The sequence below is a fragment of the Macaca fascicularis genome, chromosome 5, assembly GCF_037993035.2.
Source record: "Macaca fascicularis isolate 582-1 chromosome 5, T2T-MFA8v1.1".
Taxonomy (NCBI): Eukaryota; Metazoa; Chordata; class Mammalia; order Primates; family Cercopithecidae; genus Macaca; species Macaca fascicularis.
In genome coordinates this window covers 55,034,546-55,047,954 of record NC_088379.1, presented here as the reverse complement: position 1 = coordinate 55,047,954, position 13,409 = coordinate 55,034,546, and the positions used below count along the sequence as shown (strand labels likewise).

Here is a 13,409-nt window from a genome sequence, read left to right as displayed (position 1 = left end):
GAATTAAAATGTTTTTAGTTATTTCAATCTAGCAGTGGTGGTAAAAATTATTAAAAATTCAATTTTATAAGTGATATATGTTAGCATTATAAATATCTAAAATCAAGTTACATTCAGAGTTTTTGTATATTTTACACTGAGCTCAGAATCTCTCAAGTAAATTATAACTTTCCACATAACTGTGTTTTTAGCCAAAATAAGTTTATCATGTCATTGGAGATGTATCACACATTCTGTATTCAAAATATTACTTAAATTTGAAGGGAAGATTTAATTCATTTTGATTTATAATTTTATGTAACCCATTTACATACTTAGATCTCTCTATACATTTTTTTATTAGTAAACTTAAGAATATCATCCAATTCTTTAAATTTTACATTTTAAGTAGTTTAAAAAGGATTTAAACATTATAACAACTTAGTGTTAATTAATGAAGCATAGGTAGACTTTGAGATGTCTTAACAAAATCTTTTACTTATGGAATTGAGTATAAATGTCAATCTTGTGAAATTTAGAATTAAAAATTATCCAAGAAATAGAGTACTACCAAATGGTAGTGGTCATTTTGGTAGAAAAAAGATCAGGCATTTCAAGCAATGCTGTAAGGTTGTTTTGAAATCTGTTCATAAAAACCATAAAACTCTGCCCATATTTCTGAGCATGATATGGATAACATGTTAAGATACAGAACTATGGTGAATGTTGTTAGCATCAGTATGGGAAGAGAGCATGTTTTTGGAAAACGACAGTGCCAATCCTTTACTACTTTGTTAGATTATAATGTACACAATTGAGACTTTTCTCAATGGTTCAGGATCACTTAAAAATTAATACAGGTATTAATTATTTTGAATAGAATTATTTTGAGTAGAATTATCTTGAAGGACCTTTTTACTATCGCCTTGGAACTTTCTTGAATAATTCCCCAGTGTTCACTAAACTCACTTTTTCTTTTGTGTCACTTTGTCAATAATCATGTTTGTCATTCATACTTGTAGTGTAGGCCTGTTCTGTGACTGATCTACCCTTAGCTTGGGATAATGCTTTATTTATAAAATAGCAATTTCTGCATTTTCTTTAGGTATGAATAAAGTTTGCTAGAATCGGTTGAGGTCTGTCCCAATGGGGCTTTTCCTGTAGCCTGCACGTCGTTGGAAACACCTCATAGAGTAACTCTGTGGTTTTACTTTACTCACAGGACTATTGTTAGATCTGTGGGAAGGAACTACAAGACAGTTGCTAAAAGTTTGAAAAAGACAGTTACTAAACGTTATGAAAAACCAGATAATCTACTTTTTTACTTTAGGTATTGGCATATTCCACACATCTGTACCATTCTTGAGTGATCGCTTAGGAATGAATGTGATTTGAACTCATTCATGTTGAGAGGGTGTCAGATTGAGAACCAGGCAGATCCCCACCACCTACAGTATGAAGGACCCTAAAGTAAATTGGTTGAATAAATTAAATCCCAGAGATTCTTGGTGAATTTTGAAGTCTTCCTCAGTATACCCATATTAAAAGGAGATGACGAAGCCAAAGTAATTGTGGGCTGACATGACAACTGGATCAGTTTCATTAAAAAGGGCAAACTTGAAGATGACTCCAGCTCTTTAGAGGATCTAAAGGGACCTTGATGGACAGTGGAAGAAATCACAACATGGAATTCCTTGAATAAAAATTTATTGACTTAAAAAAAAAAATTTGCTAGAATCATCACTGATCTTAGAATGGAACAGAAAATATGTATTTTTTATCTTATAATGTGTGCTGCTACGTAGTATAATGTGTGTTTCATAAAACTTCTTAACATTTTTATCTATTCTTTCAGGGTTCATGCTTGAACCAGATCCGGAACATAGACCTGATATATTTCAAGTATCATATTTTGCATTTAAATTTGCCAAAAAGGATTGTCCAGTCTCCAACATCAATGTAAGTAGGTTTTCAAGTAGGATATGAATTTAAAATTCATTTTCTCATATGTGAATATATTTACTTTCAGAGTTACTTTTTTGTTTGTTGCTGCTGTTAAACTACAGAGTTACTTGTTTCATGACAAGTGGTCTGATTGTGTGTTTGATTATATTTGTGGTACAAAGCTTCAGTACCCAGACTATGCACTGAGATACCTTGGGGAACTGCAGCAGACTCAGGCAGCATATTTTGCATTTTTGAGGAAAACACAGGGACGTCTTTGTGACCTAGCACAAACTAATTTTATTAAGTTATTTGGGCCTAACCATTTAATAAACAGGACTATTAGATTTTTTTTTTTCTTAGAAGTAAACAATTACTGAGATACTGAGCACTGTGTTAACTAAGTTTGGGGAACTTTGGTTTAAAGAGCACAGGCATTGTTAAGTGGGAACTAAACAATGTGTACGCATAGATATAGACAGTGAAGTAATAGACATTGGAAGCTTAGAAAGGTGGGAAGCGGATGAAGGATGAGAAGTTACCTTATGGGTACAATGTACACTATTTGGGTGATGGTCATACAAAAGCCCAGAGTTCACCATTATGCAGTATATCCTTGTAACAAAACTGCACTTATATCCCCTAAAACTTAAAAAAAATTTTTTTTTAAAAAAGCACAGGCAGGGTAAACAGAGAGACCCAGATTCAGTTTTGTCCTTATCAGTGACTGACTTTGAATCTTTTGGTAAGTTACTTTAATGTCCATTTCTTTTTCTGTAAAACACGGATAGTAATTACAAGGATTACATGTAAAACCCAGTGCCTAGTCCATGGAAGGTGCTCAGTTGGCAATAGTTAGTATTATTTAAAAGCTTTGAATTTTATTCACTGTCTGTACAGTGCATTTAACTACATTAGGTGAATCGTGTAGGGCAAGTCTCTGCCAGTGTTAATAAAGGTCTCTAGAATCATCACTGATATAAGCCATTCTTGACTTTGTAAAGATCATCTGGCCTGACCTGTTTCTGTAGGGTTTCCTTTATGTGTAACTTAATCTACCCCACTAAGAAAAAAAGAAGGAATGTGGTGCCTTTCTTTTTTTGAAGCCCTTGCCATATTGATGTATTATTTTCTCTGTTGAAGCTGAAAGCTTTGCAGTTCTAAAAGTAGATAAGTAGACTCATTCGACGTTTACTCAGCAAGTATTTATTGAGTACCTACAATGAACTAAACATTGAGTATAAACAAATGAACAAGGCCTTCCGCCCTGATTTTCCAGGCCTTACATTGAGTGTCTTGAAAATTATCTGTAGTATGTAGAAACAACACTTGATGCTTATCCTTGGTGTTTGTTGCTTTTTCCAAAATGCAAAATAATCATTGATTTACAAGTGTAATATAATCTTTTTACTCGAGATTTACCCACTTATAAATGGACACAATGGTGTTCTTCTGCTTATTTTCCAAGGTTTCTGTGGCACATGAATATGAAATTGACATTTGTGTAACATGTAGTGATATTTGCAGATTAGATCTGGTGAATATATGTGAACAATTTATAGGTATCTGATATGATAGTAATAGCGTCTCATAGTACTTTTAAAGTTCAATAATATATCCATAGCTTACAAAAACTTTCTGCAATTAAAAAACTAAAATGAGAAGTTTTATTTTTTTCCTTCCAAGAATTCTTCTATTCCTTCAGCTCTTCCTGAACCGATGACTGCTAGTGAAGCAGCTGCTAGGAAAAGCCAAATAAAAGCCAGGTAGGCAAAACTATGCTAAAATTGAAAAGGCATTAAAAAAAATGATAGGTTTTGTTTTTACTCCTAGCAAGTATAATTGATTAAATATCATCTTCATCCACAAAAGATGTTGTGTTGCTTATTGTATGTGGTATAATTGAGATAGCAAATACAAAATAAGCTTTTAAAAATACTAGATAAAGAGTTTGGCATCATCTCAGTGGAACTGTTCACTCAATGACAAGTGATTGTTTGATGATGTTAGAGTGGGTCTTTTTTTTGGACAGGGGTTGTCATTTTCATCACACAGCAACTCTAATTTAGGAAATACTGTGTTTTCAGTTTATAAATACCATGTTTATTTTTTAAATTTAAGGAAAGAAAAAATAGCTCTTACAGGCAACTAGAATATATAGAATATGTATGTACTTTGTAGAATTTGTAATGAGTGGTTATAACTATAATACTTTTTAGGGCTGGTAAATATGTTTTCAATCTTATTTTTCAGCATATTTATTATATTATTAATAATAAGTTTGAACTATATTATGTAGGTTAAGACTGAATCTGTTAATGACTGATTTTTACCCCCCTCACACTTTTTTGAATTTAAAAGTTAATAAGCAGGATTGTATCTTAGATTATCAGACAGGTATAATATTATATTTGGGGAGATTTCTTGGTCACAGCAATTTTGTATTGTATGTTATTTATGCAAAGTTTGTTTACCCAATACAAAAATATATTTGTTCATATGCTTTTTATATGCAAGATATAGACAATTGAAACACAAAGGAAAAAAAGCAGTTTTTATTTCCAAGGAGTTCACATTCTAATTGACAAGTAAACAATTACCACCTGATAGATACTAGGCTACTTTGAGAGTGTGGAGGAAGGGAAAGACTGGGAACAGAGAAAACAGGAGCACATACAGAATGCTTTCCCTGCGGGTGGGAGTTGCTGCACTCCTCCTTGAATGGTGAATAGTCAATCACCTGGAAGGGTGGGGAGTGAAATTATAGCAGGCAGGCAGTTTAGGCAAGAATGACCCTTGTGAAACTACAAGACTAGGACAAAGGGGGACATATACAGGAGGTAGATAAATGCCCGTCATGAACAACTTTGTTTATATATCATGCTGAGAAATTTGGACTTTGGCCTATAGGTCAGTTAATTTTCAACCTTCTAGTCAGTTCTACTCTTTGAGACTTGGTTGTGACATGTGTTGTAAATGATCTGTTACTTATAAATGTTAAAATTTCATTTGTGAATGACTTATTTTCAAAAATGGTGTTACTCTAAAAATATCTTCATTCACTTGAATTTCAAAATGTTCTTTTGAGAAGAGATGAAGGTGTAAGGTTATATCTAACCTGCAGGAATCCAGCTTGACCAACAATGGATCTTATCTATGACGTAGCTTTAAGTAGCATCCACTGTTATAGTTGAGTGGCAATTAGGAATTATTGTAGGATTTGTCAGTTGAATTTTATTGTGACTTCTGTTTTTTAAAATAATTAGTAAATAAATCTTTGAGAAAGTAGGTGCAGATTTTTTTTAAAAAGCATAAGTCAGCTGAACAAGAATGATGATTTGGTTTTCTTTTCACCCTAATGCAAGTTATAGCTGTGGAGTTACAAGACAGTGAAATAGTACTATTAAAATTCACAGTGCTTATTTATAGTATGTTAAATCTGAACATTATGTATATTAAAAAATAAGGTTGATTGGTACTTACTGGTTAATATAAATTTAGTCTATGAATATTAGTGAAAACTTGAAAAAATCTTAATGTATACAAAGCTTAATATTAAAAAATTTAGTTTTTTTCATGTAAAGAGCATATTTTGGGAGGAGAAATCATTTACTAGCAGTTTCATTACATGTTTTCAAAAAGCACCTGTGGGTTTTTCAGCTGCCTTCAATCTGTGGTACTCTTTGCCTTCTTAAAAGGTCGCTCTCATCTCCCTGAACTTTGCATCTGCTCTTGGTATGGCTTAAGATGTGAAATTTATCTGACATGTCTTAAATATGGAGACACTGAGAATCACTGGCCTGGCAGATGGAAACATTGAAGGATTTTAAGCAGGAGAGTGTGAGTCTGAGTTTTAGGAAAACTACAATGATTTTGTTCAGGTGATGGCGAGGAGAAAGAAGGGAAGCAGAAAAACAGCTCCGTGACTGTTTTAATAGTGAAAATGAGACTATGCGGCAGTATTGATGCAATAATTACTGTTTTTAACTTCAGTCAATTTTGTATCTCCCTATGCCAATCTGCCCAGGCATTTTCTTCCCATTCCTTCCCATAGAATACCTGGTTTCTCTGTCACTGCCTAATGAAATCAAACTTATTCAGAAAATTTTAAACCCCAGTTTCTACCTGAAGCCTTCTGTAGCCAGATTAGGTTAAAAGTACAATTACATCTCCATAAACTCTTGACAGCACTAGCTTGGCACTGATGATTTTTACTATCTTATATTTATTACATTTCCACTAACATGTGCCCTGTCTTCCTAGGTATACTGTAAATTCTTTGAGGACAGGGTGTTGTGCAGTGTTTTGCTGGATATCAGTAAATGTACAATACATATTAGCACTTTGGTAAAACAGGAGATGTCAGAGTGAACAAAGTATACAGACTTTTAATATGCTTCTTAGGGCTTTTGCTATGCCTACGTGTGTTGTGAATCTCTAAAGAGGGTTTAGATCAGCAACAAGGCAATGTCAGGTCTGGCCTGTCCTAGCCACTTAATACAGAAGGGATAGTTAAACAGAGAGATTGTGTACAATATTTCCCCCAAATTACTTGAGCTTAGGGAGTATAGCATTGGTTGTAATGGCACATCAATAATTCAATGTCAGTAAATACTTGATTATCATTAAAACAAGATATAATTGATTTTTTATATATATATACCGATTATATGTATATATACAGATGTACAGTGTGTATATATATCTGTGTGTGTGTATATATATATATTTATATATATATATATATTTGGCCTATTAGTTCAATTTTCATGTCTTTTACCATCCCCATCCCATCTAGAGCATTAGTATTATTTTCAGAAAACAGCATACATGTAATTCTAAGATCTTTTGATTCTGTGTCACGTTTTTTTTGTTCCTCTTGGAAAGAGTTGTTAGTAGGGTTCCCTCTTGTGGTACATACAGATACTGGGAAATAACTGGATCTGTGCACTTGTTGATAGATGCAAATGCAGCAGATGTGTGCTTCATAAATCATATGTATGTAAAAATTTAAGTATTCACTTGAAAATGTGTAAGGGGATTTAATAAAGATATTTTATTGTGAATCCTGTTGGAAAGTGAACATATGGTCCTATTAACAAGTATTTGAATTTTTGTACTTAATTTATAGAAAGCAAGCATGTTGATAAATATATATTTTACCTTTTTTTTGTTTGTTTAAAAAAAAGCAATGTCGGTGTCTTCTCACATTATATTTATGGTCTCTTGATTTCAAAACTGTGTTTACTGCTTAACTACCCACATCTGGGGCCTAAACTAAGTCCTAGTGGGATAAATTTTATATGCTTTCCATTCTGTGTTCTGAGTAAAGCAAAGTTAAAGATTCAATAAGTTGAATGTGAGCAGGTGGCACCTGTTAAAAGTTTTGGCTTATTTTGTTTAACATGCCCTAGGCCACAGTCTTTTCTTTTTTTATGCCTTGGAGTCCAAGCAAAGGGAGATTATTCCTTGTTGTTTCTTATTTTTATTTCCCTGACAAGTTCAGAGAGTGGCTCCCAGTTTTGTCCAAAACCTTATGAAAAGGTTTCTGTTTCTTTTCAGTATCATTTCATCTCCTTAAGAGCAATTTCTGGGACTATGTTCTTTTTCTGCTGGTTTTGATAGCAGACTATGAATGGTTGTGTACTGTTTTAAGGAAAATTGTTAGTTTTATTTGTTTTTCTATCTTTATTAAACATTTGATACTTGAAAATGAGCCTTAGGAGAAAGATGAGGACTAACGTGATTATCAGTAATAGTTAAAATGCATCTGTTGAGTTGGATGCTTTATAGAATAAATAGTAAATTAGAAATAATCCCAATATTTAGAATGAAATATATTCTTCTGTTATAGAATAACAGATACCATTGGACCAACAGAAACCTCAATTGCACCAAGACAAAGACCAAAGGCCAACTCTACTACTACTGCCACTCCCAGTGTGCTGACCATTCAAAGTTCAGCAACACCTGTTAAAGTCCTTGCTCCTGGTGAATTCGGTAACCATAGACCAAAAGGTAATAGAGCCCTGCCAATCTCATCCTCTTAAAGGTTAATGTGAATAAACCTTTTATGGTTTGATTTCCTGACCTCAGGTGATCCTTAATATTGTAAAGCGGATAACATAATGCTTTCAGAAACTTTCTACTGATGTCTACTAAATTCGGTTGGTTTCTCAACAATTCAGTTGTTGTAGGCAAAGGGAGTTACTGGCAATATGAAAGTATGGTACAAAAAACTCATAATTTGCTTTGATACTATAAATACAAACTCTTATCCCTAGAATCATCAAGTAGTAGGGTTTGAGGTTGGGAATAAAGTTCAAAGGTATGGAAAAAATCTATGTTATATGAGAAAGAAAGAAAGTTGAAACACTAGTCTTACAAAGTTATATGTCTTTGCATTGCACCTAAAGTCTTGGTGAGGGACTATCTTGAACCATTGCTATGGACATTACAACATAAAAACTTACCTGATTTTGAGAAAAATTTACTTATCTAAAGTATCTTCTAAGCATGATGGTACAGCGTGGTACTTTAAAAAAATTTTTTTCCCCCACAGAAATATCCCTAACATTAGAGTAAACTTATTTTCTCAAGGATCTGGGGTATAACCTGAAGACTCACCTTAAAGAAATCCTGTTTTGCACTTTATTTCATGATCAATCTGTCGTGTTTTAATGTTAAAATGTTTTTAATGGGATACCCTAATGGTTAAGAGCCTACATTTTGAGTCTCACGGACCTGATTTGAGTCCTGTTTCTCCCATTTTTAAATATAGCTTCTAAAAGTACTAGTACCTATCTTAATAGGATTATTGGGAAGATTAAATGGCTGTTTAATATGATACCTGATACATGATATGCCTTTGATAAATGTTAACTGTTAACTACTGTTATCAAGTAAAGTATATGTTGAGGAAAGGTAATGTTTATTTTTATTTTTTATTTTTTTTTTGACACTCTTTTCCCCTGGGCTGGAGTGCAATGGCACCATCTCAGCTCACTGCAACCTCCCGCCTCCCGGGTTCAAGCAATTCTCCTGCCTCAGCCTCACAAGCAGCTGGGATTACAGGCACCTGCTACCATGCCCAGCTAATTTTTGTATTTTTAGTAGAGATGGGGTTTCACCATGTTGACCAGGCTGGTCTCGAACTCCTGACCTCAGGTGATCCGCCCACCTCGGCCTCCGAAAGTGCTGGGATTACAGGCGTGAGCCACCGCACCCGACCTGTTTGTTTATTTACTATTTGTTTATTTTTGAGACAGGGTTTTACTCTGTCACCCAGGCTGGAATGCAGTGGCACTCCATGATCATGCTACTGCATTTGTGCCTCCCAGGCTCAAGCGTTCCTCCCACCTCAGCCTCTTGAGTAGCTAGGACTATTGGTGTAGGCCACCATGCCTGCTAATTTTTTAGTTTTTTTTTCATAGATTTAGAATTGGGTCTCCCTATGCTTCCTATGTTTCCCAGGCTAGTCTTGAACTTCTGGGCTCAAGCAATCCTCCCATCTTGGCCTCCCAAAGTGCTAGGATTAAAGGCGTGAGCCACTGCACCCATCCTGTTTTATCTGGCATATTGCTATGTACTTCTTTGGTAAACAAGTACAATAATTGGAGGAGTATTCCATGGAAAAGGGAAAACAGTGTGAATTTGAAATCATTTGTATTTAATTCCTATTTCATCATTTCTTAACCCCACTGTTCTCTTATGTAAAATGGAATAACAACTACTTTTCCTGTTATGAGGAGTAAATAAGGTGTGATATCTATGAAAATTTTGTCTCATAGTAAACATTCAATGTTAGTTTGTCTTTTTTATAGCTTTTTGGGTTGGAGGCCCTATCAGTCTTATTTATCATGCATTAGTGTCCCCCAGTCAGAGAACGCTAGAAACACACTTGTTGTTGAACAAGTTATGTTTATTACTCCTAAACTATTCAGATCTGTGGGGTGTCTCAGGAAGACGGTGCTTGAAAAGACATATTAAAGGATTTGGGCTTGTTTGGGGTAATTTTGGAGAGGCTATAAGGAAGTGGGAGGCCAGACATGCTGACTCATGCCTGTAATCCCAGCACTTTGGGAGGCCGAGGTGGGAGGATCACTTGAGGCCAGGAGTTTGAGACCAGCTTGGGGAACATAGTGAGACCCCATCTCTACAAAAAATAAAGAATTAGCTAGGCAGGGTGGTTCATTCCTGTTCCAGCAACTCAGGAGGCTGAGGTAGAATGATCACTTGAGCCCAGGGATTCAAAGGTAGAGTGAGCTGTGATCGCACCATTGCAGCCTGGGTGACAAGGCAAGACCTTATCTTTAAAAAAAAAAAAAAAAAGGAAGAAAGGAAGTAGGCTTTGCTCTGTATTGGATACTGTCAAGAAGAGGGCATATGAAGCTGGGTGCAGTGGCTCACGTTTGTAATCCCAGCACTTTGGGAGGCCAAGGCAGGTCGGATTGCTTGAGGCCAGGAGTTCAAGACCAGCCTGAGCAATGGCTTGGTGGTGCTCACCTGTAGTCCCAGCTACTCTGGAGGCTGAGGTGCGGAGGATCCCTTGGACCCAGTAGGTGGAGATTGCAGTGAGCCAAGATTGCACTGCTGCACACCAGCCTGGGCAACAGAATGAGACTCTGTGTCAAAAAAAAAAAAAGAAACAGTGTTATGATATGTTTAGGTTTCTTAATATAAATTTTGTCTAGAAGGAAGGAAGCTAAAGCCTCAGTAGCTAAACATGTTGAGACATTTTTGGGGTTTGGACAATGTTCATGGTTTTGTTGCTGTTCAGACATGATTTTGGAGTGGTCTTGTTTTGATCCATCACAATCATAGTGGCCTTGTCTAATGTTGTATGAGATTATTCAACAGGAGAGCTCCAAGACTTAGCTGTGATTGCCAGGCCTACTCCTGATGTCAGGGGCCATGTTTCTCTTTCTTACATGCTTTCAGCTTAAGTTGGAAAAATGTTCCTCTTTTTCCCCCGATAAGTGCATTTTTTTTTAACATTTCTTTACCCTTTAAAAAGAATACAAAAATTAACATGTGAGTATTGTATTTTAAAATATTCGGATTATACAGTAGTATTCAGTGAAAATGTGAACATCTCCCTCCATTTTCTTCCCAGAGTTAACCAGCAGTGTTTAATGTTCATCTTCCCAGTCCTTTTTTATGTTTTTACATGTATATATACAGATATAAATAATTCATGTTGTATTTAAAATAAATGGAGGCCGGACATAATGGCTCACTGCCTGTAATCTCAACAGTCTGGGAGGCCGAGGTGGGTGGATCACTTGAGGCCAGGAGTTCAAGACCAGCCTGGCCAACATGGCAAAACCCCATCTCTACTAAAAATACAAAAATTATCCGGGCGTGGTGGCACATGCCTGTAATCCCAGCTACTTGGGAGGCTGACACACAAGAATCACTTGCGCCCAGGAGGCGGAGATTGCAGTGAGCCGAGATCATGCCACTGCACTCCAAGCTGGGCAACAGAGCAAGACTCTGTCTCAAAAATAGTAAGTAAATAAAATAAAATAAAATAAAATAAAATAAAATAAAAGGAGTCATACTGTACATACATATTAGTTCGTTTTCTTGCTGCTGATAAAGACATTCCAGAAACTGGGAACAAAAAGAGGTTTAATTGGACTTGCAGTTCCACATGGCTGGGGAGGCCTCAGAATCATGGTGAGTGGTGAAAGGCACTTACATGGTGGCAGCAAGAGAAAATGAGGAAGAAGCAAAAGCAGAAACCCCTGATAAACCCATCAGATCTCATGAGACTTATTCACTATCACGAGAAAAACTGGCCCCCATGATTCAGTTACCTCCCCTTGGGTCCGTCCTACAATGTGGGAATTCTGTGAGATACAATTCAAGTTGTGATTTGGGTGGGGAGAAGGCCAAACCATATCATTCCACCCCTGACCCCTCCAAATCTCGTGTCCTCACATTCCTTTTTTTTTTTTTTTTTTTTTTTTGAGACGGAGTCTCACTCTGTAGCCCAGGCTGGAGTGCAGTGGCCGGATCTCAGCTCACTGCAAGCTCCGCCTCCCGGGTTCACGCCATTCTCCGGCCTCAGCCTCCCGAGTAGCTGGGACTACAGGCGCCCGCCACCTCGCCCGGCTAGTTTTTTGTATTTCTTAGTAGAGACGGGGTTTCACCGTGTTAGCCAGGATGGTCTCGATCTCCTGACGTCGTGATCCACCCGTCTCGGCCTCCCAAAGTGCTGGGATTACAGGCTTGAGCCACCGCACCCGGCCAGTGTCCTCACATTTCAAAACCAATCATGCCTTCCCAACAGTCCCCCAAAGTCATAACTCATTTCAGCATTAACCCAAAAGTCCACAGTCCAAGGTCTCATCTGAGATGAGGCAAGTCCCTTCCACCTATGAGCCTGTAAAATCAAAAGCAAGCTAGTTACTTCATAGATACAATGCGGATACAGGTATTGGGTAAATACAGCCATTCCAAACGGGAGAAATTGGCCGAAACAAAGGGGTTACGGAGCCCATACAAGTCTGACATCCTGTGGGGTGGTCACATTTAAAAGCTCCAGAATGATCTCCTTTGACTCCAGGTCTCACATCCAGGACATGCTGATGCAAAAGGTGGATTCCCATGATCTTGGGCAGCTCTGCCTCTGTGGCTTTGCAGGGTACAGCGTCTCTCCCGGCTGCTTTCATGGGCTGACTGTTGAGTGTCTGCAGCTTTTTCAGGCGCATGGTGCAAGCTGTAGGTGGATCTACAATTCTGGGGTCTGAAGGATGGTGGCCCTCTTCTCACAACTACACTAGGCAGTGTCCCAGTAGGGACTCTATGGGGACTCTGACCCCACATTTCCCTTCTGTACTGCCCTAGCAGAGGTTCCCTATAAGGGCCCTACCCCTGCAGCAAACTTTTGCTTGCACATCCAGGCATTTCCATATATTTTCTGAAATCTAGACTGAGGTTCCCAAACCTCAATTCTTGACTTCTGTGCACCCACAGGCTCAACACCAAAGGGAAGCTGCTAAAAGGGTTGGGGCTTCCACTCTCTGAAGCCACAGCCTGAGCTCTACGTTGGCCCCTTTGTTATTTCTTTTTTAACCTATAAGTTACTTAGGTTGTTATTAAAGTTACTTATTATAAAGTTATTAAAGTTACTTACTGTTATTAAATTTTCAAGGAGATAAAAGATACTAAAGGCTGGAAGGATAGGGGAAGTGAGGGGTAGGGAGGGATTTACTAAAGGATATAAAATTTTAGCTAGATAGGAAGAATAAATCCTAGTATTCTCTACCACTTAGAATGACTAGTTAACAATATTTTGTATAATTTCAAATAGGTAGAAAGAGAATGTTGAGTGTTCCTAACACACAAAAAATGACGATGCTTGCAATGATGGTTTTGCTAATTACCCTGATCTGATCACTTTGCAAAATATGTATTAAAACATCAATATATACCCCATGAATATGTACACTTATTATTTGTCAATTAAAAAAAATTTC

The 13,409-nt window shown here is 36.8% G+C and overlaps 1 protein-coding gene and 1 non-coding gene across 9 annotated transcripts in view; both read left to right on the top strand.

The window, feature by feature from the left end:
* Positions 1–13,409, top strand: part of BMP2K (BMP2 inducible kinase) — a 143,356-nt gene that overhangs the window by 83,230 nt on the left and 46,717 nt on the right. For all 8 annotated transcript variants that reach the window (XM_074039831.1, XM_074039829.1, XM_074039830.1 and 5 more), the window contains 3 exons: positions 1,835–1,938; positions 3,610–3,689; positions 7,778–7,941. In XM_074039831.1, the coding sequence (XP_073895932.1) occupies positions 1,840–1,938; positions 3,610–3,689; positions 7,778–7,941 (343 nt within the window). In that variant the 5' untranslated portion in view covers positions 1,835–1,839. The remainder of the gene's footprint in view (positions 1–1,834; positions 1,939–3,609; positions 3,690–7,777; positions 7,942–13,409) is intronic.
* On the top strand, positions 1,110–1,241 carry LOC123573792 (small nucleolar RNA SNORA18). The gene has a single exon (XR_006698524.1). It is a non-coding gene; the product is annotated as a small nucleolar RNA SNORA18 (small nucleolar RNA).